At 39.4% G+C, this 27,562-nt stretch overlaps 1 protein-coding gene across 2 annotated transcripts in view; it reads left to right on the forward strand.

Moving 5' to 3' along the window:
• The window catches only part of col5a1 (procollagen, type V, alpha 1), a 164,141-nt gene extending 140,593 nt beyond the window's left edge, over nucleotides 1-23,548 (forward strand). The window contains exons 45-66 of one of the 2 annotated variants that reach the window (XM_041811099.1): nucleotides 478-531; nucleotides 642-749; nucleotides 844-897; nucleotides 981-1,088; nucleotides 5,172-5,225; nucleotides 5,419-5,526; nucleotides 5,655-5,708; nucleotides 5,790-5,843; nucleotides 7,131-7,184; nucleotides 7,271-7,324; nucleotides 7,423-7,530; nucleotides 7,634-7,687; nucleotides 7,768-7,821; nucleotides 8,057-8,164; nucleotides 8,380-8,433; nucleotides 8,524-8,559; nucleotides 8,678-8,731; nucleotides 9,957-10,227; nucleotides 10,493-10,605; nucleotides 14,548-14,616; nucleotides 19,762-19,995; nucleotides 21,403-23,548. In XM_041811099.1, coding sequence (XP_041667033.1) covers nucleotides 478-531; nucleotides 642-749; nucleotides 844-897; nucleotides 981-1,088; nucleotides 5,172-5,225; nucleotides 5,419-5,526; nucleotides 5,655-5,708; nucleotides 5,790-5,843; nucleotides 7,131-7,184; nucleotides 7,271-7,324; nucleotides 7,423-7,530; nucleotides 7,634-7,687; nucleotides 7,768-7,821; nucleotides 8,057-8,164; nucleotides 8,380-8,433; nucleotides 8,524-8,559; nucleotides 8,678-8,731; nucleotides 9,957-10,227; nucleotides 10,493-10,605; nucleotides 14,548-14,616; nucleotides 19,762-19,995; nucleotides 21,403-21,549 — 2,004 coding nt within the window. In that variant the 3' untranslated portion in view covers nucleotides 21,550-23,548. Of the gene's footprint in view, nucleotides 1-477; nucleotides 532-641; nucleotides 750-843; nucleotides 898-980; nucleotides 1,089-5,171; nucleotides 5,226-5,418; nucleotides 5,527-5,654; nucleotides 5,709-5,789; nucleotides 5,844-7,130; nucleotides 7,185-7,270; nucleotides 7,325-7,422; nucleotides 7,531-7,633; nucleotides 7,688-7,767; nucleotides 7,822-8,056; nucleotides 8,165-8,379; nucleotides 8,434-8,523; nucleotides 8,560-8,677; nucleotides 8,732-9,956; nucleotides 10,228-10,492; nucleotides 10,606-14,547; nucleotides 14,617-14,675; nucleotides 14,745-19,761; nucleotides 19,996-21,402 lie in introns of both variants that reach the window. The other variant, XM_041811100.1, reaches the window with a different exon arrangement.
• The last annotated feature ends 4,014 nt before the right edge of the window (nucleotides 23,549-27,562 follow it).

Raw genomic sequence — 27,562 nt, forward strand, 5'->3', positions numbered from 1 at the left:
TGCTTAACATCACCATATTTTCATGTGATTCAGACCGGCTTCTTGTGTTTATTTTATTTTTTCTTACATTGCAGCCTGATGCTGCAGTCAATAAAATTATTTTATTTCTCAGTAATCTACACTCAGTGCCCCATCATGACAAAATGAAAACAAAATTTTATACATTTTTGCTCATTTATTGAAAATAAAAATCTGTGATATCACATTGACTTTAGTTTTCAGACCCTTTGCAACAACACTTGAAATTTAGGTCAGATTCCTTCCTTTTCTCTGGACTGTTGCTAATCCCTCCAGAGGGGGCGCCAAAGTCAACACAAACCAAAAGTATTTCACAGGAGCTTTAAATGATTAACATGAATATGCACTTAATTCATTCTGAAGCCTGAAATCTTGTCATATTTATCTGTGTTTAAAGTTAGTTTAAGCAAATTATTATCATGTTTATCATCTTTTAATTGTTTCCCCTCCTCTCTACAGGGTCCACCTGGTCCCACCGGTCCTCAAGGACCCGTTGGAGCTCCTGGTCCTGCTGTAAGTTTTATATTTGCATTGGTTGATGGCATCATTTGTGCCTTGTCTCCTGGATTTCTTCAACCTTGGGTATCACAAACCCCTTTGTCTCCTGTTTGTGACTCCTGCAGGGTGCTGATGGCGAGCCTGGTCCCAGAGGTCAGCAGGGTCTGTTTGGTCAGAAGGGAGATGAAGGATCAAGAGGATTCCCTGGACCTCCAGGCCCAGTTGGGCTTCAGGTAAGAACTGCAATAAAAAGTAGCAAACTGAAGTTGAATATTACTCATGACAAACACAGAGACAGTGTAAATAAATCATGTGCACACTCCTCAGGGTCTGCCTGGTCCTCCTGGTGAGAAAGGTGAAACTGGAGACGTGGGTCAGATGGTGAGTGCTCGTTACACATTCAGTTCTTATGTTAAAAGCAATTTTCTGTTTGCTGACGAGACTGTGTTCGACATTCTTGGTAGGGTCCACCTGGTCCTCCTGGTCCTAGAGGTCCCTCTGGACCCCCAGGAGCTGATGGCCCTCAAGGACCTCCTGGTGGCGTTGGAAACCCTGGTTCTGTCGGAGAAAAGGTAAAACAATCTTCTATTTTCTTAAACAGCTCTGGACTGGGTGCATTGGTGCCCAATTAGGGAGTTTAAGGAGTAAAAATAGTACTTTACTTGCTTTGAACATTGCTGCATCTTGTTTTGTTGGTGTAGACTTAAAGTCTGAAGTCAGAGTAGCTCCTTTCAATTACATTCATTTGCACCTCTTTATGTTTGATGATTTTATTGGTGCACAATAAGGAAATAATAAAATGCAAAATCACTTTTACAAAGAAAAGCTTAGAAAGACGACAGATGTTCCTCGCTTTGACACTGATCTCACTGTCAACACAGGCTGTCTAGATTTTTGTTACTTTATGAAACAACTTGTTTTAAACAGTAGAGTCTCTTTTATTGAAAAGTACCAAACTTTTCAACTGCTCCAGCTCCTTATTCATATTTTAACCCTTGGAACCCCAAGCCAGTTTTTGCTATTTTTGGTTTGCCTGTATTTTTTATGCAAAAATGTCCGTAGAATCTCCACCCTTTTAAGCACAATCAAGTCAAAAGCATCTATTTTTTCAGGACAAGCTAGACTATCAGAATATTTGTGCTGCAAGGATGTCTGATAAACGTATCAAAAGTTACATGATCAGAGAGACCAAATAAAAAAACACAACAGAAATTGAATCTCAGAGCTTCATACAACACATCTGCATTTAGTTCCTGCAGGCCTTGCCTATCAGATACGATAATTTTCTTACAACTAGCATTTCTCTCCGTAAAACCCATTCATGTTTTGCACACGTGTTATTCCAGTGCATAAAATGTGCATTAATCCCATTTTAGTAGCACAAACATCCTCCTTTCGTTATTTGGGCCATAAAGGGACGACTTCCATCAGCAGGAGAAAACTTTCTGGATTTTATTCACACCTGCAGGCGGACACACCAACCATGACCACAGAGTGGCCATGGCAGAATGTGCCCCGAACCTTTCATATTCCAGTTCACAACACTTGTTTGCATGCCTACAATTCAGGTTACACACAGATTTTAAAATTTGTCCTAAAAACCTGTTCCCCAGCTTAACCCCTCCTGGGCCACCAACCCTCAGATCAAAGATCCTTTTGTTTACCACACTTGATTGCCCCCGAAATTTCCCCAAGGGGGGAACACCTGGTCAGACATTGTTTTCATTTCTCTCAAGATAAGGCAAAGGTTTAGGCTGCGTAAATACAAGCTTACAAGGTTAAGACACAATTTTCCATTACAATCGCTAACGCAAAGAAAACAATAGAAGAAGAAACTGGAGCATCATGATTGGCCGACAGGAAGTCTTTTACATCTGGTGGCAAAATGAAGAATTGATTTGAAACCCTGCTAAGATTTTCATCCAAACTTTGTCATAAATAGTCTACAGCATTGAACATTAATCATGATTAATTCCAATCTGCGGTTAGTACACAATATTTTTTATAAATTATGGTTAATTGCATGCCTTACTTTTGCTTTAAAAACCTTAAGTTAAGTCACGTCAGTGCCTCCCTGCAGCCACAGTGATGTAAAACAAGTTTGCCACTGAAAATCGCGCTCAGTGGACAAATCAGAAGTCACCTGAACCTTGTGTTATTGAACATATACCTTTTAACTGTTCACTTATTTCTTTTTCAGTACATAACAAATTCCTTTTTCTGTAGTTATGTTTGTGTTAAAGTTTTCAATCTACCTTTAAAAACAGGTCTGTATCCAAACAGGAAGTCAGTTATTCTTAGTTTAGGACAGTGGGAAAATCCAAAATGACAGTTTTAAATGCAAAATAGTGGAATTTAAGAATGCAATAGCAAAGGTGCAATTAATAGTGATTAACTAGAGAAATCCTGAGATTAATCACAATTAAGAATTCAAACCTTTTGACCTAAAATAGTCACATTCCCTTGGATTTGGCAATGCGATTTGTTGTATCAAAGCTAAATAAACACCTTGCTTTGCACCTGGATTAAAAATGTTCTGGTAGGGATATTAACACTAAGATCAGTCTGTAGATCAGCAAAAAGGTTAAGCTTCAGATTACAATTTTTCCTATGGAGGTCAGGCTGATGGATCCTGAGATACTGTAAACAATGCATGTGTTATTGCTTGGGATCCTTGGTGATCCAGCGGGGTTCAGGGGGTAGAGTAAAGGCCTAAATTGCATGATTTGGCAATGTTTGGCTATCAAATATATTTGTGCACATTAGACAGTTTGCAGGAACATGCCTGCTTTTTTGTAGCTCATATAAATAAATGACCTAACTCTGGTTTACCACTTCAAACTTATAGTTTTTGCATCAATTGTGTGCACATAATAACTGCAGAAGTGGCCACCTGAAGCATTATTTTAGCATGCAAATACTGTTTTTGAACTGCTGTGTAATCAATTTAAAGTGGATAGGAGGAGCTGCTGTGGATGTGAGCAGGCTCCACATGCTGACCAGCATTTCTTTAATTGATAGTTTATTTATTGCATTATAGCTTCTTTGCCCTGGACGGCACTGCTGGCAGACTTCCACACATAAAACACTGAGCACAATGCCTCTGTCGATGTGAAGTTTTAAAGTAAAGATTTTGCCTTTTTTCCACAGAGGCAGAAAACCCAGCCATATGTCCCTAAGGGGGTGTGATATTTCATATTTCAGACTACTTTTGCTCCTGATTGAATGCATATTTGTCATTGAAATGTCTCTATAAGACAGGTGGGATTCACTTTTTATGCATTTGACAAATTCAGCGTGTTTGCAGTTTGTTTGATTGCCCTGCAGTAAAGATGCTGAATGATGCCTCTTTACAAGGCTTTTGCATCTGTTAATATTTCCCATGCCTATTTGTACTGTATGATACCCTTTTAAATGTGACACGATCATTTCTTTCCTGTCGCAAAGTAACAGATGCACAGCGCATCTAATGGACGGCCTGCCGTCCTCGACGGTGCTGTTGCTTGGAGCAGAGAGTGTAAATAAATACTCAAAGGCACTGTTCTTGCAATCCTAAGATGATAAATGCATTATTAAAATCAGCTCCTGTTTTTATTTGTTGCTGCTGATTCATTATGTAGCCTTTGCAGCAGCCCAGCTGCAGTGCTGCAAACCTTCTCATGGCTTTCTGCTCGTATTGATAGTGTGATTTGCTTTATCTAGTTCAGTCAATAGAATCACCTTTTGCTCCCTTATAATCTCCCCTAGGATGGCTTGTCCTTCTCCCCTGCAAACAAACACGGTGCTCTTTTGGCCCTAATCACTCCTTAGCTGATGTGGCATTTTATTAGCTTGTATAGGGAGCTGGCCAGCCACAGACACACCCGTCTGGTATCTGTGATGAGCAGCTGTCTGTCATGCTTGTGCTCTCCTTGTTCTCAGCAGACTTATCCCCTGTTGGAGAGCATGAGCAGTTTGTCGTAGGCCTGTGCATGGTTTCTGGGATGCAGCATTGCATAAAGAGTGGAGGAGTGTGCTGCTAATACAGGAGGATCAGTCATGCTTTTAAACAGGCGTACCAACTGCTTCGAGTGGATTTCTCAACGGCAACAAGAGAGAGTTTGGAAGGCAGCCAGTCGCTAATTTAGAGCGGCAGCTTACAATGCAGAGCTTTTTGTTCATGCTACAGAGAGTCTGGATATGCTCATCATAACACATCAGCACACAGCTCATCATTCGGTGCTATTGATTGGCGTCCAGTTGTCAAAACATGGCACAGGCAAACATTTTCCACTGAAACCAGCGCGGCAGGCTGCATCAGCAACAACTGTGGACTCGTGTGACAGTGAATAACGATAGTGCCTGGTGTATAGGTGAGCCGACAGGGGCAACTATCCAATAAGGCATGAGGAAGAGGACAAGATATATGTGCGGGGTCCAGGGAGAAGGGTGAGGTCAGCGCCCTCCAGCCCCCCAATCTGCCCACACTTGATGGATTGAAACCTCTTGTGTCATCTCTTTCTATTGCAATTTGGGCGACAAGGGCACCAGGACAGTGAGGGCTGCTGTAAATGATAGGATTTTTAGAAGCGTGTTGGCTCGACAAATCAGCTTTCTGACAATACTCTGATGCTCTCTCTCAACACCCCCGCCCCTCTTTCTCTCTCTCTCATCAGGGAGACGCTGGTGAAACAGGAGAGCCAGGTCCTCAGGGAGAAGTTGGCCCACCAGTAAGTTATCTGAATCTCCACATTCTATTTTTGTATGAATAAAGAAAATACAATTAATGAATATTCTTTGGTCATTATCTAGACTACAAATGCGTAAATCTCTGATGACTAAAATGTATAATGACACTGTTAAGAATCTTTTCAGCCTTTTTTCTTCAGATAGAAATCACTTAGCAAACTGTTTCTTTGCCAGGGTCCAAGAGGAGAGCGAGGAGAAAAGGGAGAGGCTGGTCCTGCTGGTGCTGCTGGACCTCCCGGCCCTAAGGGCCCCCCTGGAGATGATGGCCCCAAAGGCAGTCCAGTAAGTGTTGTTCCACCTTTGGTGCCATGAAATAGTTTTTCTAATCAATAAAGAGTTCTGCAAGCAATGACCTTGAACTTCAAATCTTGTTCACAACAATAAAAAACACAACTTTCATTGATTTTTAGGGCCCAAGTGGTTTCCCAGGTGACCCAGGTCCCCCTGGAGAGCCAGGTCCAGCTGTAAGTATGGCTTCAGCTATTAGATGAACTATTCTTTAAGTTTTTGATGCATGACTGAGGATCTGTTGAATTCTTGTGCAGGGTTTAGATGGTCCACCTGGTGACAAGGGAGATGATGGAGAGGCCGGTCAGCCTGTGAGTGTTTCAAACCACTTATGTTGCTTGTATGAGGTATGGCTTTTTAGATAATGAGACTGCTCTTATGAGGATAAAACCATGTGGTTCAGGGTTAGGGTTAAAAGTAACGTCTTCAGTTCACTGCTAGCTACTGATTGAAGTTCACATGTTTTTGCAACAGCGTTGGAAAATGATTAGCTTAAAAGCTGAAATTTTTTGGTGAAATTGAACAAAACTGAAGCTGAATCTTTTCCTACATTAACTAAGGTGTATGGGGATGTATGCATGTTGCGTAGGACTGAACAATTTGGGAAAATAATCTAATTTCAACTTTTTTACCCAATATTATGACTGCACTTTTATATGCGATTATTTCTGAAGTTCTCATCTCATGTATTTTCCTACAAAAATAAGCAAAAATTAATTCTATACTGTCACTAACACAATATTAGATTAAACTAGGGCTGGACAAGAAAAAATATATAACTGTGATGATTTTGACTCATTTTACAAATTGGATATGAACTGTTGTATTGAGGGGAATAATAATTTTAATATATTATCATATTCAACAAGAAAAACATACAAAAATGAAGAAAATAGGATTTTTTTGTACACTTTTCTAAAAATATGCCAATAGAATGATTGCGTATGTAATGTATAATGTCTCTGCTGCAAAAAAAATGTTTTGCCATGGTAGCTTCATCCTCTCTCCTCCTTGGTGGGGGTTGTAAACCAGCTATGTGCATACCGCCACCTGCTGTTTCAGACCAAGTAAATACGCAAGTGGGCCCGGGCACGGTTCGAAGTTGCTAGTGTGAAAGCAAGCCAGGGGGGAAGGCGGGAGGGGGAGGAATCGCGCCGGGGCACGGTTCGAAACAACTGGGCCAAATGTGAAAGCGCCCTTTGACATTAAGGCTATCATTTTGGAGAAGTGGGTTCCAGACGTCTTACCTCTGTTGCAATACAGGTTCTAGAAAAACTGCAAGAAAATTCAGAAGAAAGAGACCCTTGCACTCGCGGTAAAGCAGTTTCTGGCCCAAAAAACAAATAGCATTGCTTGATCAACCTCCCTGTTCACCTGATCTAGCACTGTGTGACTTGTTCCTTTTTCCCAAGACCAAATCTGTACTCAAAGGAACACGTTTTTAGCAGCAGTGTGTTGATGCAGTAATTGTATGACAGCAGTGGTCTCGTTTTTTAATAGCCATACCTCATTCACGTTCTGTCATTCTGAAATGGAATTCTTTTATTAACAGAAGCAGTTTAGAATCACAACATGAGTCTGTTTGATTTCCATACTAGGGTTCCCCTGGACCCACTGGAGAATCAGGTCCCTCTGGACCACCAGGAAAGAGAGTAAGTCTTGATCCCCTTTTACAACATGTTAAAACATGTCTTTTTCTCCACGTCATTAATCTCTGCTATCACTCTCTTCTGAACAGGGCCCCCATGGAGCACCAGGGCCTGAGGGAAGACAAGGAGAGAAGGGAGCCAAGGTATCCAGCAAATACAGACTTTTTCTAAACGCTGAGATGCAAGCAAAAAAAAGAGTGAATAATCAATCAGTGTGTGATTTCCTGGTTTAATTTGAAAGGGAGAGCCTGGGTTGGAAGGTCCCCAAGGAAAGACAGGCCCTGTTGGCCCTCAAGGATCACCTGGCAAGCCTGGTTCTGAAGGTCTTCGTGGTATCCCTGGTCCAGTTGTAAGTAGAGTTCCTCCATAAATCTTAAACTCTGCTCTGTGGACTTTTCTGCTTCAAATAGATATATGATTGCCTTTGAGCTAAGTAAACTGTGTTCTTACAGGGAGAGCAAGGTTTACCAGGTCCTCCAGGCCCTGATGGACCTCCTGGACCTATGGTGAGTAGACCAGGCTTTGATTGGAAGTCTTTCTCATAATGTGAGTGCCCTTGTTCATCTGTCTCTACCTCCTCTCACAGGGCCCTCCTGGTTTACCCGGCTTGAAAGGAGACTCTGGTGTCAAAGGAGAGAAGGTGAGTCATTTCAGCTTCAACCACAATGACTGCCTTTATGCAGGGCTTAATAAGACTAATGGCTCTATTTACTGACAGATTGATTGGATCAGTTGTTTGCCTCCAGCCATCAAATCATTACCCTAATCATTAGAGGGCCTGCCAGATGGATGTATTATGCAGCTAATGTTTATAATGGTGTGTTATTGACTGTTGTATTGATAATTTATGTGTTTGTGTTGCGTTCTTCCCTCAGGGACATCCGGGACTTATTGGTCTCATCGGACCCCCAGGTGAACAGGGAGAAAAGGGTGACAGAGGTCTCCCTGGCCCTCCTGGATCATCTGGTCCCAAGGGAGACACTGTAAGTGAACAAAACTCAGTTTTGTTTATTTTCTGACTGACTAATGTGGTGGGAGAGCAGAGCTATTTCTGACAATAATCCTCCCACTGAAAGTTATTGAAAATCTTTGTCTTTTATCAAATTTAGCAAAATGAAGCTTTAGTCTACACTGTAAGGAAAAAAACACTTTCTCTAATTTTCTCAAATAACTCATGCTGCTATAATTCCCCCTTCAGGGTATTGCCGGTCCTACAGGTCCAATTGGTCCCCTGGGTCCTCCTGGATTGCCTGTAAGACTTCACTGATCAATATGTGTTGTAACTGAATGGTGTGTGATGTCTGAGTTTGTATTGATGGCTTGGTCATTGTTCTGTCATTAGGGTCCTCCTGGTCCCAAAGGAGCTAAAGGGTCAGCGGTAAGTGGTTTTCTGCAAGCTACTCTTCATTAGAAAACAAAAAATATATATTTATAATGACACTGAAAGATTAGTTTGTGTATTAAGAAGAATTGTGGCTGTCATTTGTTGTACTCAGGGTCAAACTGGACCTAAGGGAGAGACTGGTACACCTGGACCTCCTGGACCTCCCGTGAGTCAAATCAAAAAAACTTTTGAATTATACTTGTATTTCATTTTAGCATGATTTGTATTGATTCTACCAACTTCAGCTCAATGTATGCAGAACCCAACAGAGTTAAAAGTAAACTAATCACATGCTATCATGTCACATTGCACTGTATCGTACTGAATCGGATGTATCCTATTGCATCTTATTGCATCACATCATTTTGTATTGCATCATATCGTATTGTATCATATCGTATTGTATCATATCGTATTGCATGATAATGCATCATATCATATTGCATCATGTCATAATGCATCATATTGTAATGCATCATATCAGATTGCATCTTATTACATCATAATTGTTCCCTGTCATGCACTCTGAGTTTTTAGATGTGTTTGGATGTTGCCTGTTGCACATCCCTATGTTCTTTTCCTCATGTTTGCAGTGCATTGTTGTTGTTTTTGATGTGAGACACATTTGCACCATATGCAAAGTTATTCACAGAGTTAAAGCCTTTTGGCATCAACGATGATGCAATTAAATGGCATGAAAATTGGAATAATTTGGAGGCGAATTTTGACGTGCCTTGTTTTGCACATCATGCAAACTATTTGCATGAAAAAAAAACTTGCAGTGTGCAAGTGCTTTTAGAGCCCTGCCTATGACTTAAGGTGATCCTAAAGGACACATATTCTCCATCAGGATGCACAGGGGTGAGTACCAAAATGTGGTACCAATCAGTGCCAACACGTCCGATACCTACCACATCAAATTAAAACAAAGATTTTGGTGCTTTTTGGTATCTTGCTACCCCAACGCGACCCTTAAATGAAATACAAAAAATACTTCAACACAGTTTCTGCAGGTATACACTCATTTTATTCAGCAGAGCGTGAACATCTTTTTACCTAAGGCTGTCACAGCTCTTTCTTTTTCTTGTCCGGTGCTCTTTAGGCATCATATTAATTTATTTCTGTTAATTGTTTAGGCCTGTAGAGCTGAGATGGCTTTATTTCATGGGCTGTCTTTAATGTTTTTAATTGACTCATGAGCGGCTACAGCATACTGCTATAGTGCAAAAATCAGTATTGAAAGTGTTGATTATTTAGATTCTGTTTACAAAAAAATCCCTCTTTTTGAAGATCTGGATCAGTCATTATTGGATCATAATTATAGCGGAAGGACGGAGACTGATACTGACCTGATTGCCTTTTGCCACTCCTTCCCCCACCCCCCACGTCAGGGCCCTCCTGGAGATGTGATCCACCCACTCCCCATCCAGGCTTCCATGAAGGGCAGATCTCGTAGGAGCATTGACGCCAGCCAGATCGTGGACGACGCACCTGGAGTGGATGCCAACTACAAGGACTACGACGATGGCATGGAGGAAATCTTTGGCTCTCTAAACTCTCTGAAGCTTGAGATTGAGCAGATGAAACACCCGCTGGGCACACAGGGCAACCCAGCTCGTACCTGCAAGGACCTGCAGCTCTGCCATCCTGATTTCCCAGATGGTTTGTGTTACACTTCGTCTGTAACCAAGCATTAGCTCAGTATTACTAAATCCTGCTCTTAAATAACAGCTGTAGATGTGTTACTGGATGGTACAGTCATGTTCCCTCATAAAAAGGAAGGAAAAAAGGCCTTCAGCAGAGGCTCTGCAGTGAATTGTCAGACATTACCTTGACCTGAGGGCGTACAATACAGGCTTCAAATCATACGTATATACTCTATAAAATGTTCTCTGTCTCATTTTGTTTTCCCTCTTCATTTCTGCAGGTGAGTACTGGATCGATCCAAACCAGGGCTGCTCTCGGGACTCCTTCAAGGTTTACTGCAATTTCACAGCGGGCGGAGAGAGCTGCATCTACCCAGATAAGAAATCTGAAGGGGTACGTCAGACCATGTTTACACAAACACTTTCATTAACACACAAGTGTTGTTGAGGTTGGATATAGCATTAACAAGATATTTTATCTAAAGATAACAGAAACTATTTTCAGCCTGCAGTTTGATTGACAGTAACACAAACGGAAGACTCCAGATAATTAAATGTTTTTTTTCCTCCTCTATTCTGGGACTAACTGCTGTGCATTCAGTATAAATAACATGAACATCTCCAGATAGCGCTGGTTGGAACACTTGCTTTATTGTGCCTACACATGAACTGATATAATTAGCCTCCATGAGATTACCTTGTTTGTTTCTACCAAGAAAACGTGGGAGATGTTTCAGCAGGGTCTCCTGGATTCCACAGAGATTGAAAAATACAGTTTGAGTGTGAATATGTGTAAGCAAAATCCTCCCCAGAGTTATGAAGCGCGGTTTGCATGCACTAGTGAGTAACTGTACAAACATAAAAATGCTGTTTGAATGAATGGGACAACCTTTAAAGAAAAAAAAGGTTTTGTGTGATTTAGGAAATCCCCCAGAAATATATATATATAAAATATATATATTTTGCCCTTTTTCACAATTTTTTTGCCACTTTCACTCAATAAATATATACCTTTGCCATTAAATACCACTTTTTTTCTAATTTTTTCCCATTTTTGCCACTTCTTTTTGACACTGTTTGCCCCTTTAAGCTACCTTTTGCCATGTATTACCCCTTTTTTCCTATTTTGTTTGCCCATTCTTGCCACTTCTTTTTGACCCTTTTTTCCCGTTTTTGCCACTTATCACCCATTAAAGCTACCTTTTGCTATTAAATTCCACTTGTTTCCTCCTTTTTGCCCTATTTTGCTACCCTTGACTGCTTTTTGCCCATTTTTGCCTTTTCCCAAATTTTTCACCACTTTTTGCTAATTTAAGCTACATTTTGCCATTAAATTCCACTTGTTTCCTCTTTTTTGCCAGTTTTTGTAACTTTTCTCTAATTTTTTGCCACGTTTTTGCCTCTTTTAGACCATTTTTTAACCCTTTTCATCATTTTTTCACCACCTTTTACTCATTTAAGCTACCTTTTGTTATTAAATTCCACTTGTTTCCTCTTTTTTGCCAGTTTTTGTCACTTTTCTCTAATTTTTTGCCACGTTTTTGCCATTTTTATTTCTTTTTTTCTTGCCGTATTCAATTTCAGTTGAGTTTCAATTTGTTTTTACTGACAAAGTCCCAGAAGGAGAAGCATGACTGCAGCTCTTCAACGATCTGGGCTTTAAGGCAGAGTGTCTAGATGGAAGCCTCTCCTCAGAGCAAAATGCATGAACGCTCATTTGGAGTTTACAAAAAATGACGGCCAAGCGGGCTTTCCTGCATTTTGCATTAACTATGAAGCCACTCTACTATGAAGCCCAGATCAGTGAAGGGAGGCAGCCATGTCAATTATGATATTTCAGTTTTTTATTTATAATAGATGTGCAAAAATTCTATTTTCACTTTGTGCTGATGGGGTACTGAGTGTAGATTAATGAGAATAAAAAGGAATTGTTCTGACTGTAGTATCAGGCTTGTAATAACAAGACAATCAGTTCTGTTGTTATCACTGCCTCCCTAAAACTCCTAGAAAAGATAAACCAAAACAGAAGTGTGACTGTGTGTCATTAAAAATCCCCATAATCTTAAAAAACTGTGTGTGAGAGCAGGGATGTAATAACTGTCACAAACGCGCTAAGCCTCACTTTATTCCTAACTAACTGCAGGGAGATGAACGTATGCATTCACTCTAAGTCGTCCTTATAGTTTCTGTGTCATTTTTAGATGCAAGGCCATTAAGGACTTTATCACCTCTAAAGCCTTTGGCAGGTGACAGGCACACTGAGAAGACTTTTGCTTCATTATACATGAGCGTGTGGAGGCGAGGAGAGTTAGCAGATTGGTGAAACATTGGGAACACTTTCCATGACAAGCCGGGGGTTGTGTAATATCACCACGCTACAGCCATTTTAATGATCCACTCACCGGGCCTCAGAGGAGCAGGAGTTTGCTTTAGCTAGGAATAATGAAGCAGAATTTTTATAGCACTTGCTGATAGGTCCCTCTCATTTGTGTCAGGGGGTAAAAAAAGAAAGAAGCCCGGGATGCCAATCTCAGAAATGAGAATGCAAAGACTCCCACATGCATTTAGATTGGCATTTTCATTTTACGAGTACATAGTTATACAGTCATAGCCTGACATGCTATCAAGGATGCTAGAAATGATGGAGCAGATATACAGTGCCTTTAAGAAGTATTCACCCACTTGGATGTTTCGCCCGTTTATGATTTAATGAATCGATATAATTTGACTTTTTTGACAAAAAGTGAAAACAGATTTCTACAAAGTAAAGCTAACGTGACTAAGTTGGAGCCACGTCATTGTCTCACCGTAAAATGTCAGTACGTCACTGCATAGTAGCCGTTTACCCAAAAACACTCACGCCATACGGAAGCCCACAAAGCAACAATGGAGGAGCTCATCGTATGCATGCAAGTGATGATCCTGGCTTTGCAAGCCTACATAAAGATCCATTTCATGTTTTGTAAGAGAAACTCCAACAAAATAACAGACGACTCACTCGGCAGCTTTAAACACGGCTGTTTTCCAGCGCGTCACAGTCTTCACAATAACCCTGCCCCCGCCCCAGCTTCAGCAGCTGAGATGGGAGAGACTCTGCAGACAACAACCGTTGGCCGGGTTCTTCACCAGTCAGAGCTTTATGGGAGAGTGGCGAAGAGAAAGACACTGTTGAAGAAAACTCAGATTACATCTGGACTAGAGTTCACCAAAAGGCATGTGGGAGACTCCATGGTCAAGAGGAAGAAAGTTCTTTGGTCTGATGAGACCAGAATGGAGCTTTTTGGCCATCAGACGACACTCCAAACATCACCACAAACACACCATCCCCACTGTGAAGTATGGTGGTGGCAGCATCATGCTGTGGGGATACTTCTAGGCAGCCATCCCAGGAAGGCTTGTAAAGGCAGAGGGTAAAATGAATGCAGCAAAATATAGGAAAATCCTAGACTACCTTACTTGGTGAGACAATGATGCAAATTGTACAGAGAAAGCTACAGAAATGGTTTAAAGACAACAAGGTCGAAGCCCAGACCTCAAACCAAAGGAGACTTTGTGGCTGGACATGCCCGGTCCATGTGCAACCAGAGCAGCATCTGCTTGATACCAACTTGAAGGGAGTGAATATGTATGCAGTCACTTATTTTTGAGTTTTTGGGTTTTATGTACATTTTTTAGTCAAAAAAGCCGAATTATATTGACCACGATTGATTTATAAAGTCAATAAAGGGTAAAACATCCATGGGGGTGAATATTTTTAAAGGTGCGGTATAATTCCTCCTCCCCTGAGCTCCTGTTGAAAGAGCTCAGGGTCACCTTCAAAGCGGCGTGGGTTTAATGTATGCCATCTCCCAGCGATATGTGATCTCCAGCCCATCATTTATTAGCCCTTTAAGCTATTAATGACAGTTCTATATCAAAGCGTGCTACCTAATTATGACCAAATTCATCATTGTCATAGCAGGGACCGATGCAGCGGTGCCCTGTTGGCTAATTCGCAGCTTTTAAATGGCACAACAAAGGAAGCATAGCACTAACACAGAACAGCAGGGATGGAGGCCGCAGTTTAAGAGCTCCTCGCAGGCGATCATTTCTTAATTAATCACTGTGTACTCATGAATTTTTCAGCAGCAATTAGCTGCCAGCTACAGTTTGTACTGTACAAAATGGCATAATGGCTCGCCAAAATTTCCTGCCCCGGACCGACTGGTGCGCTCGAGTTCTGTTTCAGGTCTGGATGATTCCTCAGGAGGAGAAAAGAGGGGAGAGGGGATGTGTTTAGATCTGTTGCTTTAACATTGCTGTTTTTTTCCGCCTCTCTGTTGATGTACACCCCCAGGCTAGGCTCACATCCTGGGTTAAGGAGAATCCCGGCACCTGGTTCAGTGAATTCAAACGTGGTAAACTGGTAAGCCCCGCTTTTCCCAAGTCTTTTTCCTTTCCCTGAATGCCTTTTATATTTTACAGAGCAAAATGGCAAAATGGCCCAAAGACTCGCCAGGCACATGGTATAGTCACTACAAGAGAGGTTCCCTGGTAAGTGGCCCTGCCTGCGGTGCCAGAGTCCTGGCTGAGGCCTGGACTCTGTGCCTTAAAGGCTCTGCATGGTTCTGGTTCTGCCTTTTAAAGTATGCATTTGCATTGGCATTTTGCTTGTTGGTTGTGGTGCATGATGGAGCACGAGCTGCATTCACTTGGAGTCCAAAAACATAACAAGGAGATGCTCTTACAAAGAAACGGAGGAGAGGTTCGTGGACCGTACTGGCGGTGGAACAATATATTTTACACCTAATGGAGTTGAACGAATAGAAAACAGGGTACTGCTGGTTCACTGTTTAAATTCTTGGCTGTATATCCACTCCTCTGCTACATTAAGAGAGCATCTCCTGAGAGTGACTGTGCGCCTTGATACTTGAATGACTCAGAAGCAGCAGCATAACAATACATAGTGGATTTAATAGTGTGGGAGGGAAAAAAACACACCTGAGAGTGAATGCATCACATTACACTTCTCTTCTACACACATTAGGTTTTTTTTAGTTGCCTCAGCAGGTCGTCCATTTCTCACAGAGGGGGAAAAATAAGAGTCATTCCCTCTCGGTGCTGCAGCCATTCAGCCGCACTCACATTCCCAGCGTCTCCTTTAAAACACTACTTAGATCCGGCGGAGCTGCTCTGAGTCAGACCAGGTCAGGCACTCAGTCACCCACCCAGGGGCTTCTGGGTACTCAGTCACTGTTGACTTGCAGGCTGTGATGATGAAGAGGTAATGTGTCTCTGGCGTTGTCGGGGCTGGATCCACACGCTGAGCAAGGGGGGAGGGGGTTGGGGGGGGGGGAGTGGTGGTGGAGGGGGAAGGAGAAAAGCATGAAGCTTCCCCTGACACTGAGGATGAAAACATCAGAATATTCTGAGCCACAGTGCTGACACTCATCGACAGAAATTCTCAATCATTTTCATTAAACGGCTGTTTAAACCAATCATAAGATCTAAATCAGTGCATAAAAGGTTGGATGAAAAAAACGCACTGATGTCAGATTTGAGTGTCGTCGCTCTGGGTTTGTATTTGCATGTGTGTATGCGTGCGTGAACAGTCGCTTTTATGCAAGAGCAAGTCGAGAAAGGACACATCCAGTCTCTTGCTGCATGGATGCTGCATGCGCTCTCCCCTCAGTAAGTCCTGTTTGTCTGAAAGACGAAGCGAACCATGTGGATCTAATGGATTCCTGATGGTTGGTATGCAGATCAGTCACTTACAGACATTAATCGGACCGGCTCCAAACATGCTGTGTTATCAGGCAGGATTACAAGGCGATACAATCAGAGTAATGGGATAAATCTCCGGTTTTCTGTCAGATGAGCTCAAAAAAAAATCTAGGTTAATTATAGGTTAATTACCAGGCAATTAACATATCATTACTGCAACACATTTCCTATTAGGGTAATTACATTTTCATGTACTTGCTATAATTTTCTAATATTGGATATGCATTTTACATAATTACATAATCAAGATTTAAATGAGGTGTTTAGTTATGCTTATTTTTGTACTTTGAAGGCAGAATTTTCCACACTGAGTCATGCATATTAGTGCAGCTTCCAGGCATAAGACCTAGAAATATTCTGCACCCAATCCTCCCTGTCTAAGTATTTTAACCAAGTGAACCTGTTTCAAGAAATTAAGTAGGGCAGGGGTGTCCAAACTATGGCTAAGGGGCCAAATGTGGCCCTTGGCCTGCAGAAAATTCTTATGAAATCTGGCCCACATTAGAACCTGAAGCCTGTGTTTGACTATAATGTATATTTTATTTGCTTTCTTATTGACAGGTGAGTAGTGTTTTGTGTTAGCTTGGGGGCTCGTCCAGAAACTCTCCTGTCAACAAGAAAAATAATGGTTTTATGAAGATGGTATGAATTTACAGTGCTTAACAAATTTCTTAGACCACCCAAAGTAAGGTTTATTCCACAGCTGCTCTAAATTAACAGCATTGTTAATTACCAAAATCATTTTTGATGTTTCTGCAATGATTAATACACCAATATGTAGAAGCTCTTCAACCAAAATGATATTTTTAATGCTAAAATATAATTATTGTTATCCATGAATTTTCAAATTTACTGATTTACAAAAAACCCTGAAAAAAATAGTAAAGCACATTATTATTTCTTGATTGATATGTCAAATTATAGTTATTTACTTGCATTCCTGAACAGAAAAAATAGTTTTAGTGGTTGAATGTTATGGTTGATTCATTTCTGACTTCTCAGAGAAGCCCAGTGAGCTGGCTCAAAATGGGTATAAAAAGGTGAATTCAGTTTGAAATTCCTCATTCCTGTTAAAATGGTAAAACGTTTTCAATTTTAGTTTTCTAAAAGTTTTTGAAAGATTTCTAAAATATTTGTGTTTTCTCGTTTTTATGACAGGTGGTCTAATGAATTTGTTAAGCTCTGTATGTAGAACAGTCTAAGTTTCAGCTCTAAGCAGTGATACTGTGCTTGTTCTGTAAACAAACATTTTGACGGGATGTGCTTTTTCGTGAGTTAAACTAAGACGATGCTAAGAGCAAAATTCTCATTCTAACCAGGGCGGATCCAGTGATAGCCAGGGCCAACCAGGGCTACCCTGGAATCTGACTAGCCTCCTTAAAATCCTTGAAATGTCTGGCCACTTGCCCTGACAGCTATGAACTAGCCACTTTATCATATCCAATCATGAGGCAGATCATTACCTTAATTAGACTGGATTTACAGACTTCAGAGGTGAGGTATATCGAAGTGGCCCCGCCATCTTTGCAGTTTTCTGTATTTGGCCCTCAGTGGAAAAAGTTTGGACACCCCTGAGGTAGGGGATATAGAATGTTTTTAATGTCAACAAATCCCTGTTAATCAATCCAGCCAGGATATTTCAGGAAACAGTCAGCCTGTGGGCATTGCACGGACTGTTAAACATGAGTGTAATCACAGTTAAAGCACTTTGAAGTAGAGGTCAACCAGTGTACTTATTATCAGTAGTTTACAATACAGATAATGGGGATTTAGAACCAATATGCATGTAGGTAAAAAATGAGCAATTAGTAACAATCAGTGCTTTGAATGCTAGATTTTTAGACATGTAATAATAGGATGTAAACCTGCCTTTACTACTTCCCTGTGCTGTGGTGCAGCCCTATCTCTACACCAGGGGTGTCAAACTCAAGGCCCGGGGGCCAAATCCGGCCTGTGGTACAGTTACACCTGGCCCACAAAATCATGATATTTTTATTACAACTGGCCCAAAAATATGAGGTCTGCAGATTTCCTCCTGCATAAAAATGTAAACTTAACCTTGATGATATGAAATATCCTTAAGTCATTAAGATGTGAAAAAAATAAAGAGTAAAAATAATAAGAGTGGGAAAAGAAATTTATTTGTGTTTTCATGTCATATTTTAATTTTTGCATCGCACAATTATGACTTCAATCTATTATTTGGACTTTTATCTCATATTTTAACCTTTTCAATTTATAATTTTGACTAGGGCTTGGCGATTATGGCAAAAATCAAAATCAGGATTAATTGAACTTTTTACCTCGATTACAATTAATGAACGTTTATTCCATCCCCAACCTCCGACTCGGTTTCTTCTGTAAATATTTGTAGAATCTTAAAACAACTGAAAGGAACGTGCACAGATGAACAATTCATGGTTATTTAACAAAACACGCATCAGCTGAAATCAAAATGTTTTTTGTAAAAAGTCAAATTTTTCCAAGAAAAGGGGAAAAAATGAAATATTTGCCAAGGCAGGTTTAGGTCGGTTAGAGGCTTTAAATGTTGGTTTCAATTAATTGCCCAGCTCTAATTTTGACTTTTGTCTCATATTTTGACCTTTTTAATTTATTATTTTGACCTTTGTCTAATACTTTGACATTTTATGTTCACCATGTTAAATTTTAAGTCATATTTTCGCCTTAAAAACATGATTGTGACTTTCTTTTTTGTATATTTGCCTTTTAAAAGCATTATTTTGACATCTAACTTTGTGATTTGACCTTTTGAGTTAACAAGTTTGACTTTTAATCTCAGATTATGAGCCTTTTAACTAATCATTTTGACTTTTTAAATCTCAAAATCATTTTTCATCAGTGCTAGATTTTCCTCCATAATTTATTACTGGTGAAAATGAGGTTAACAGTTTGGTTTAATGTGGACCCTGTTAGGCCCTCAGGTTAGACCCCTGCTGTGATTGAGTTTGACACCTCTGCTCTACACGGTTATTGGAAATAGACTCATTATTTGTAGGAACAAATTCTTTTTTTTAACCAGGTTGCAGACGTGTTTATTTATGATGTAAAAAATGATATTTTAGGAGATATTCCTCGGCTTTTAGAAGCCAGCTTCAAGTGTTTTTGCACTTCTGCACTGGTTTCACAGCAGAGTATTTGTTCTTAGAGTCAGTCCTGCATACTTAGACCTGCTGGATAAACTGACTAATGATCAAAAACTGCAGATTACTAACATATATGTTATCCTGAAAAACTACAGCTCACAGTAGTCTGTTTTATTATGTGATATGCGTTCCTGATGTGGCCTGTTTTTCCATTAATCCATAAATGAGAGTGACAAGGAAGAGGTTAAACTAGGGCAGGTGAATCATAAATTATGTAGAGACAAACTCAAGCTTGCTTGTTTTGGCCTTTTTGCTGGGATTTGTTGACAATAATATAAACATAGACTATCACCAGCCTTATCCCAGGTAAATGTAGTACCCAAGCATAGAGGAAAATCCTGTTAGTTTTGTTTGTTCTCCTTTAGAGCAGGGCTGTATATTAACTGTGTCCTTGGATGGTTCCTTCTAATCCGAACTCTTGCCGTCAACAAGAAACACGTCCTACATGCCAAACACAGCAGTAAGGCAAATTAATAGTCATAAATTAAATCACGACGGCCCTCGGGGGACAAAAACGCTGCCGTGTAGAGATTATAGCGTTGTCTAAATCTTTTTAGGATCCACTTACAGCGGGACCTCCTTCTGCTGTGGCATGTTTGATGATCATCTCTGTCTCTGTGCAGCTCTCCTACGTGGATGCTGAGGGCAACCCCATCGGCGTGGTCCAGATGACCTTCTTGAGGTTGCTGAGTGCGGCGGCCAGACAGAACATGACCTACAACTGCTACCAGTCTGTGGCCTGGCATGACCAGGAGCAGGACAACTACGACAAGGCCATCCGCTTCCTGGGCTCCAACGACGAGGAGATGTCTTATGATAACAACCCGTACATCCGCGCCCTGGTCGACGGTTGCGCGGTAAGTCAAAGACGTTTTTGCTGTCAAAGAATGAACGCCCTCTTGTTTTTGAAGCGGCTCTGTCATGAGAGTAAACCATGCAGTGTTAAATTTGGCAGCTATTTTTAATTTTGGTTTTGAGTTTTGGTATTTAAATGAAATGCATTTCAGTTTTTGTCACATTTTAGTCATTACTATCCTTTTAAGTTTTAGTCTAGTTTAGTCGACCAAAACTCAAAACATTTTAGTCTAGTTTTAGTCAACTAAACTCAAAACATTTTAGTCTAGTTTTAGTCAACTAAACTCAAAACATTTTAGTCTAGTTTTAGTCAACTAAACTCAAAACATTTTAGTCTAGTTTTAGTCTAGTTCTAATCGACGAAAACTCAAAACATTTTAGTCTAGTTTTAGTCTAGTTTTAGTCTAGTTTTAGTCTAGTTTTAGTCAACTAAACTCAAAACATTTTAGTCTAGTTTTAGTCTAGTTCTAATCGACGAAAACTCAAAACATTTTAGTCTAGTTTTAGTCAACTAAACTCAAAACATTTTAGTCTAGTTTTAGTCTAGTTTTAGTCTAGTTTTAGTCTAGGTTTAGTCAACTAAACTCAAAACATTTTAGTCTAGTTTTAGTCTAGTTTTAGTCTAGTTTTAGTCTAGGTTTAGTCAACTAAACTCAAAACATTTTAGTCTAGTTTTAGTCTAGGTTTAGTCAACTAAACTCAAAACATTTTAGTCTAGTTTTAGTCTAGTTCTAATCGACGAAAACTCAAAACATTTTAGTCTAGTTTTGGTCCATGAAAACTCTAAATATTTTAGTGTAGTTTAGTTGACGAAACTCAAAAAATTTTAGTCTAGATTAAGTCAATGAAAACTCAAAACATTTTAGTCTAGTCTAGTTGGTGAAACTCGAAACATTTTAGTCTAGTTTTAGTCTAGTTTTAGGGTAGTTTTAGTTACAAAACTCAAAACATTTTAGTCTAGTTTTAGTCCATAAAAAGTCCTCATATTTTAGTCTTTACATTTAGTCCAAGCATTGTTTTTTTTGTTTTTGTTTTTTTTGCTTAAACCTGGTACCAAATCATGGTAGTGTGTTCTCTGCCAAACCTGAGGTCCCTGCTTTCTACTGCTGAGAGGCAGAATAGATACAGCTTCATTGTTTTTTGACAGATTTACCCACAGTGGAGAAATATCACAGATTTTGAATGTCCGACGAAAACTTCATTACATTTGAGTCTAGTTTTAGTCCTCTTGACGAAAACTAAACGTAGTTTTTGTCAGTTTTAATCATCAAAGATCGGTTTTTGTTAGTCTTAGTCTAGTTTTTGTCATGGAAAAAAGGCTGTCGACGAAATGAACACTGAAACCGTGTGATGTCTTTGTTTCTTGTCACGCTGACTCCCCCTCCTGCTGTGTCTCCTCTCTCCCACAGTTGAAAAAGGGCTATGAAAAGACAGTACTTGAGATCAACACACCAAAGGTGGAGCAGGTGCCGTTTGTGGACATCATGTTCAACGACTTTGGTGGCCCCACGCAGAAGTTCGGATTCGAAGTGGGCCCTGTCTGCTTCATGGGCTAAGACTGTTTACTGAGCAAATGGAGAAAAAATTAAAGCATATATTTGTTTTCTCAGAAAAAATAAAATGAAAAAGAATAGGACATTTGTAAAAAAAATAAAAATAAAAAAGTTACTTTTTTCCATAAAGCAACAAGTTTGAATAAAATGAAATCAAGTTGAGGAAAAAAAAACCTTGAAACCTCAGTGTGCCTTCTCCATCACATGCAAGTTTTGAAACTGGATGTCAGATCCCGCCTCAAACGCACGCACAGATCCGAACGCCCCACCTTTGTGATTATTTTAAAGAACGAAGGCAATCCTGAGAGCTGCAAGCCATACCAGACGCTCGCAGCGTTTTCCACGGACTCCATCTGATTCGGCTCTTCCTTTTGTCCCTCATCTCCCTGGCTTCTTCCACTTTTTGTCTTTTTGTTGCTTTTGCTCATTCACTACGGGAGCTTTGTTTGTGCATAATTGTCCTCCCCATTCCCTTGGAATGGATCTTATATATATAAATATATATAAATAATTTTTATGTTTGTAAGTACATTCTGTATATTTTTCCTGGTAATGTTTTATTGCTTTTTCTGGCTTCAAAACATGCATGTGACTTTATTAATTATGAGGTAGGAGACAATGGAAATGGGGATGACATCTTTTTTTTAAAAATTGAAAAATTATCAGGAAATTCGACTTGTAAATTAGAAAAAGGAACAATTGGAAAGTCCTGTCTTGTTGCAGTTGTGGAGCACGCCTTGTTGTAATTTAAGAACAGAATGGAAATAAAAGACGGAATCAAGCTCTGTGATATTATGTGACAGTTTGATTTGCGTAAGAAAAAGACTACATTCCTCCTTCTGTGCCCTCTTAACAGACGCCTTTTTTGGTGGCGATTAACTTAATAAACAGCTTCTTTTCTTAAATTTCCTCTTCCTCTATCTGACTATGCAATGGGAGATGATGTCACATTTTTAACGGCGAACACAAAGAAATCAAAAACCTAGGTGCTATTTTCTCTCTTCTGTGGTGCTATGTATTTTTCTAGTTGTATGAATGAAAGGATTTTTTGAAGATACTATTACAGCCCCTCCTTAACTCTTTCCAACCTCCATGTTTGGACGCAGGTGGATCTTAGCTGCATCGATTTCCTTTTTTATTTTTTTTGTTTGTTTTTCGTGTCCGGCGGTGGTGTTTGCATGCCGTTTCTCTACATCAGTGCAGCATGGTGGCGTTTTATCTTCTGCTTCAGCAGACCGCACAGATAATGTACCAAAATGTTGGAGAGGAAAATAAGATGTTGCATATCAATGCGCTGAGATGCTGCAGCTTTATTGCTCTTGCTGTTGGATCCACATCAGAGTGATGGACAAATGGACATGTGGTGATTGGGCTGAAGGGATTTGGCCCGATTGGATTGGAAAGCCCTTCCACCAAAGGTTTTCTGTTGTAGCTTTATAGGCCATGATGGCTTGAAAATCAACTGTTTTGTACGGGAAACAACTTGAAAAGTATATTTTCTTGATTTAACCACAGTAGGCCGCTTAATTAGAAAAAGAGTTAGCTCATGCAGCATCAAAAATGGCTTTTTTTGCCCTTATTGTAATTATGCTCTTTGTTCAAACTATGCACTCTCTATGCTTATGACCACTAGTATCTACCACAGAATTTTTACAGCTCTTCATACATAGTTTTTTTTTTAATTTCCTTTTTTTTTTTTTTTTTTTTTATCTTCAATATGTGACTTGAACCATTTCTGTTAACTCAATATGCTTGTAGATCTTTGGCTTTATTTTCATTGTGATGCAGTACGCCCAAATTTTAAACACTCAATAAAACGGACAAATTTTTGTAAATTTCCAGAACCAGCAGTGATGCTGCCACTTTTGTTTGTTTTGTCTTATTTTGTAGATTTCAATTTGTCTGTCTGTTTTGTTTGTTTCACAGTCTTGTCAAACCTGTGTAAGGATAAGAGGATAGAAGTTATATTGGTTTTTATGTCAATAAATTCAAGTTTACTGTGGCCATCCACTCTTGTATGTCTTTTGAAGCATTAAAACCTATCTGTATGCATGAAATTGTAAAGTTTTTTCTCTTGTTATAACTAATTTGTAGAGTGAATCTGATCTCCAGCTCGCCTTTTCTTCATCAGGATACGTCGATTGTGAAATGGAGAGAAACATGATGAACTTGTAACTCTACCAAAGCCAATGTTCGTTTGTAGTATATTTATTGTATTATTTAAAATAAAAAAATAAATGTTAAATGACACCATAGTGTAAGTGTAAGAGGCGCCCTCTTTACATGCACAGTCATAAAGGTCATTTAATCCCACATGCTTCTTTTAACAGCGTAGTGGCTGGATATTTCTCTTTATTAGAGCCTTACAGTCTTAATCCTTAGAAACTGGCAGTTGTGCTTTGTGTGAGAATGTGTGCTCAGAGTCAAACTCAAAGAATGAGTGGATGCCTTTTAAATCGCTAACAGGCTAGGCCACATGAAATATGCCTGATTGTCTGTTTAAATGATTCTTGCTCCACAGCTTCCCATCAGGAAAGAAGAGATTCTGCAGCTCTCTATTGAGCATGTCATTGATTTTCCTGCTCATGGCTCCACTAGCGACACTGCAATCATACCTACAAGCTTAGTTTTAACAGGTGTTTAAATACAGTGCCTAAAAATAGCAAAGCACTTTGATTTTTTTATCCTTGTATTGGTTTAATACAGGGGTGTCAAACTCAAGGCCCGGGGGCCAAATCTGGCCCGTGGTGCAGTTATACCCGGCCCACCAGATCATATGATATTTTTATTAGAACTGGTCCACCAGTATGAGGTCTGCAGATTTCCTCCAGTATACAAATGAAAACTTAACCTTGATGATTTATAATGTCCTTGTTGAGTCTCAAAAATTAGAAAAACTAAACAGTAAAAATAATTTGATAAAAAGTCAGGAACGTAGGAGAAATGTGTGTTTCTCTGGATTTTCAATTTTACATCCATGACTTAAAGTTTTGGTTTTGATCATTTATTTCATATTTTAACGTTTACATCTCATAACTTTGACTTTTATCTCGGTTATTTACCTTTAAAACTGGTGATATTTAATCTTATTTAATTTTTTGACTTTTAAAAGTCATGAATTTGAAATTTAATCTAATATTTTGACATTTTGAACGCACTATTCCGATGTTTATCCAACATTTAGATTTTTAAATATGATTTTGATTTTTTTTCTCAGTTTTGTCAACATTTCAACTCCTAACTTTGACTTTTGTCTCATTTTTACCCTTAAAACTCATGATTTTGACTTTTATCTCATATTTTGACTGTTAAAAATCATGGTTTCAGTATTCTATCTCATATTTTGCCTTTTAAAAATATTAATTTGACTTTAAATGTCATGTTTTTACCTTTAAAACTTATAAGTTTGACTTTTTCTCAGAGATAAATACACCATTGTCTGGCGAGGTCCAGCCACTGGTTAATAAGTGTTCCTGGCCACCATTACACCAGAAAGACAAAAGAACACCCCAAGCAAAAGTTGTTGAAAAGTCTAAGTCGGGGGATGGAAACAAAAACATTTCCAAGGCACTGAACATCCCCAGAGTTCACTTAAATCCATCATCAGTCACTGGTTAGTCAGTATTCCTGGCTACCATTACACCATGAAGACAAAAGAACACTTTGAGAAAAGGTTGAAATCAGGATGGATACAAAAAATGTTTTAAAGCACTGAAAATCCCCCACAGTTCAGTTTGACCCATCATCAAGAACTGGAAGGAATATTGAAACTGAGCTGCCATACAAGAAGGCGACTAGTGAGAGAGGCCACCAAGACACCTACGACTACTCTGAAGGAGTTCCAAGCTTCAGCAGCTGAGATGGAGAGACTCTGCAGACAACAACTGTTGGAGTTCTTCACCAGGCAGAGCTTTATGGGAGAGTGGCAAAGAGAAAGATTACATCTAAACTAGGTCTGAGGAGACCAAAATGATTTTTGGCCACCACAAACACACATCCCCACTATGGAGCACAGGAGTGGCAGCATCACACCATGGGGATGCTTCTCAGCAGCCAGCTTTGGAAGGCTTGTGAAGGTAAAGAGTAAAATGAATGCAGCAAGACTGGAGGATAATTTCAGTCTGCAAGAGAACTGTGACCTGGAGAAAGGTCTATTTTCCAGCTAGACAGACTGAAGCTTACAGCAAAAGCTACAGCGATGGTTTAAAGACAACAAGGTGAATGTTCTGGAGTGGCCGAGTCAAAACCCAGACCTCAGTCCAGTAGAGGATTTGTGGCTGGACTTGAAAAGGGCTGATCCCCATGCAACCTGACAGAGCTTGAGCAGCTCTACAAAAATGAATGGAGTGATATTACAGAGTCCAAATGTGCAAGGCTGACTGAGACCTATCCACACAGACTCAGAGCTCTGACTGCAGCCAAAGGAGACTCTACTAGACTAGAAGGGGGTGAATATTTATGCAGTCACTTAGTTTACATTACATATTTTTATTTTATTGACATTACTTTGTAGAAATCTCCTTCTACTTTGATATTTTAGAGGGGATTTTTGTTTGTTTTTTTCTAAAAAAAAAAAAAAAGTCAAATTGTATTTACCATTATTGATTTATAAAATCAATTAAAGGGTTAAAATTCTAGGCAGTGAAAATTCTTTATAGAAACTGTTTTCAGAGCTCGTCCAGAGTGCATGTATGTACTAAACCCCCCTTAGTTATCATATAGTTACTTCACTCTGCACCACTTATTTAAATATTCTGCAGTATTTAAGCTTTGATCAAACTCATCCTCGAGAAGAAGACTTGCAAAACTTCAAGCGTCTCATTAGCAGGAAATCGTGCGCAGTTAGCCTAGCACAGCAAAACAACAAAAAAAGGCGATACCGTGATCAATATTTAATGCAGTTTTTCCGAGACGATCAGATCAGAGTGCGTGGATTCTACTGAGGCAGCATCCTTGTGAGCGAAGCAGAAACTGAAGCAAAAATAAAGCGAATTCAACTCCCAAGTCCTCCGTGCAGGGTTGATAAGTGGGGCATCAAAGTGGGTTGAGGTAACATTAAAGTAGGTAGAGATTCAGCTCAACAGGTGAGGTGTGGACAGACTATAAACAGCACCCAAGTGGAGGAGCAGCTCCTGGATGGATCTGTAGGTTGAGGATTTGAAAGGAAATCCACTTTGGGACATGCTAATGTGCTCACTGCTTAAAGCGGAGCAAATGTCACCAAACACTGAGGTAAGAGGGAGCTGCAGGGTGTCAAACTCAATCACAGCAGGGGCCGGATTCTGAATTAAAGTCCAACCTGGGGCCTAACAGGGTCCAAATTACACATTTAAAGGCTCAAAATCTAAGATTAAATGACAAAATTATTAGTTTAAAAGGTCAAAGCATGAAATTAAAAGTAAAAATAAAGTTTGTGAAAAGCAAAAATATTAAATAGAAATTCAGCATCACAAGTTTAAAGGTCAAAATAGGAGATAAAATTTGAAATCATGACTTTGAAAGGTCAAAATATGAGAAAATTTGAAATCATAGGTTTAAAAGGTAAAAATACAGATGAAATTCAAATCATGAGTTTTGAATTTTTAACTGAGAGTTTTCAAAAGTCTATTAGGAGTTGAAAAAGCCAAAATGTGGGATAACATTTAAAATCATGAGTTGAAAAGGTCAAAATATGACTTGAAATATAAAAATGTCATTCTAAGAGGTCAAAATATGAGATAAGAAGTCACAATTATGAATTAAAAAGGTCTAAATATGAAATTAAAAACCAGAATCACAAGTTTAAGTTGTAATTTTGAGATGCAAAATTGAACATTTGACTTGAAAACACTAAGTTTATTTCCCCACCTTTCTGGCTTTTTAACTCTTCATTTTCTCTTTACTTTTTCAAATTTTGATGATTTAACAAGGATATTGTAAACCAACAAGCTAAAATTGACATTTTTATACAGGATCTGCAGACCTCATACCAGTGGGCCAGTTGGAATGAAAATATGATCTGATCTCATGGGCCGGG

Source organism: Cheilinus undulatus, linkage group 17 (genome assembly GCF_018320785.1).
Source record: "Cheilinus undulatus linkage group 17, ASM1832078v1, whole genome shotgun sequence".
Taxonomy (NCBI): domain Eukaryota; kingdom Metazoa; phylum Chordata; class Actinopteri; order Labriformes; family Labridae; genus Cheilinus; species Cheilinus undulatus.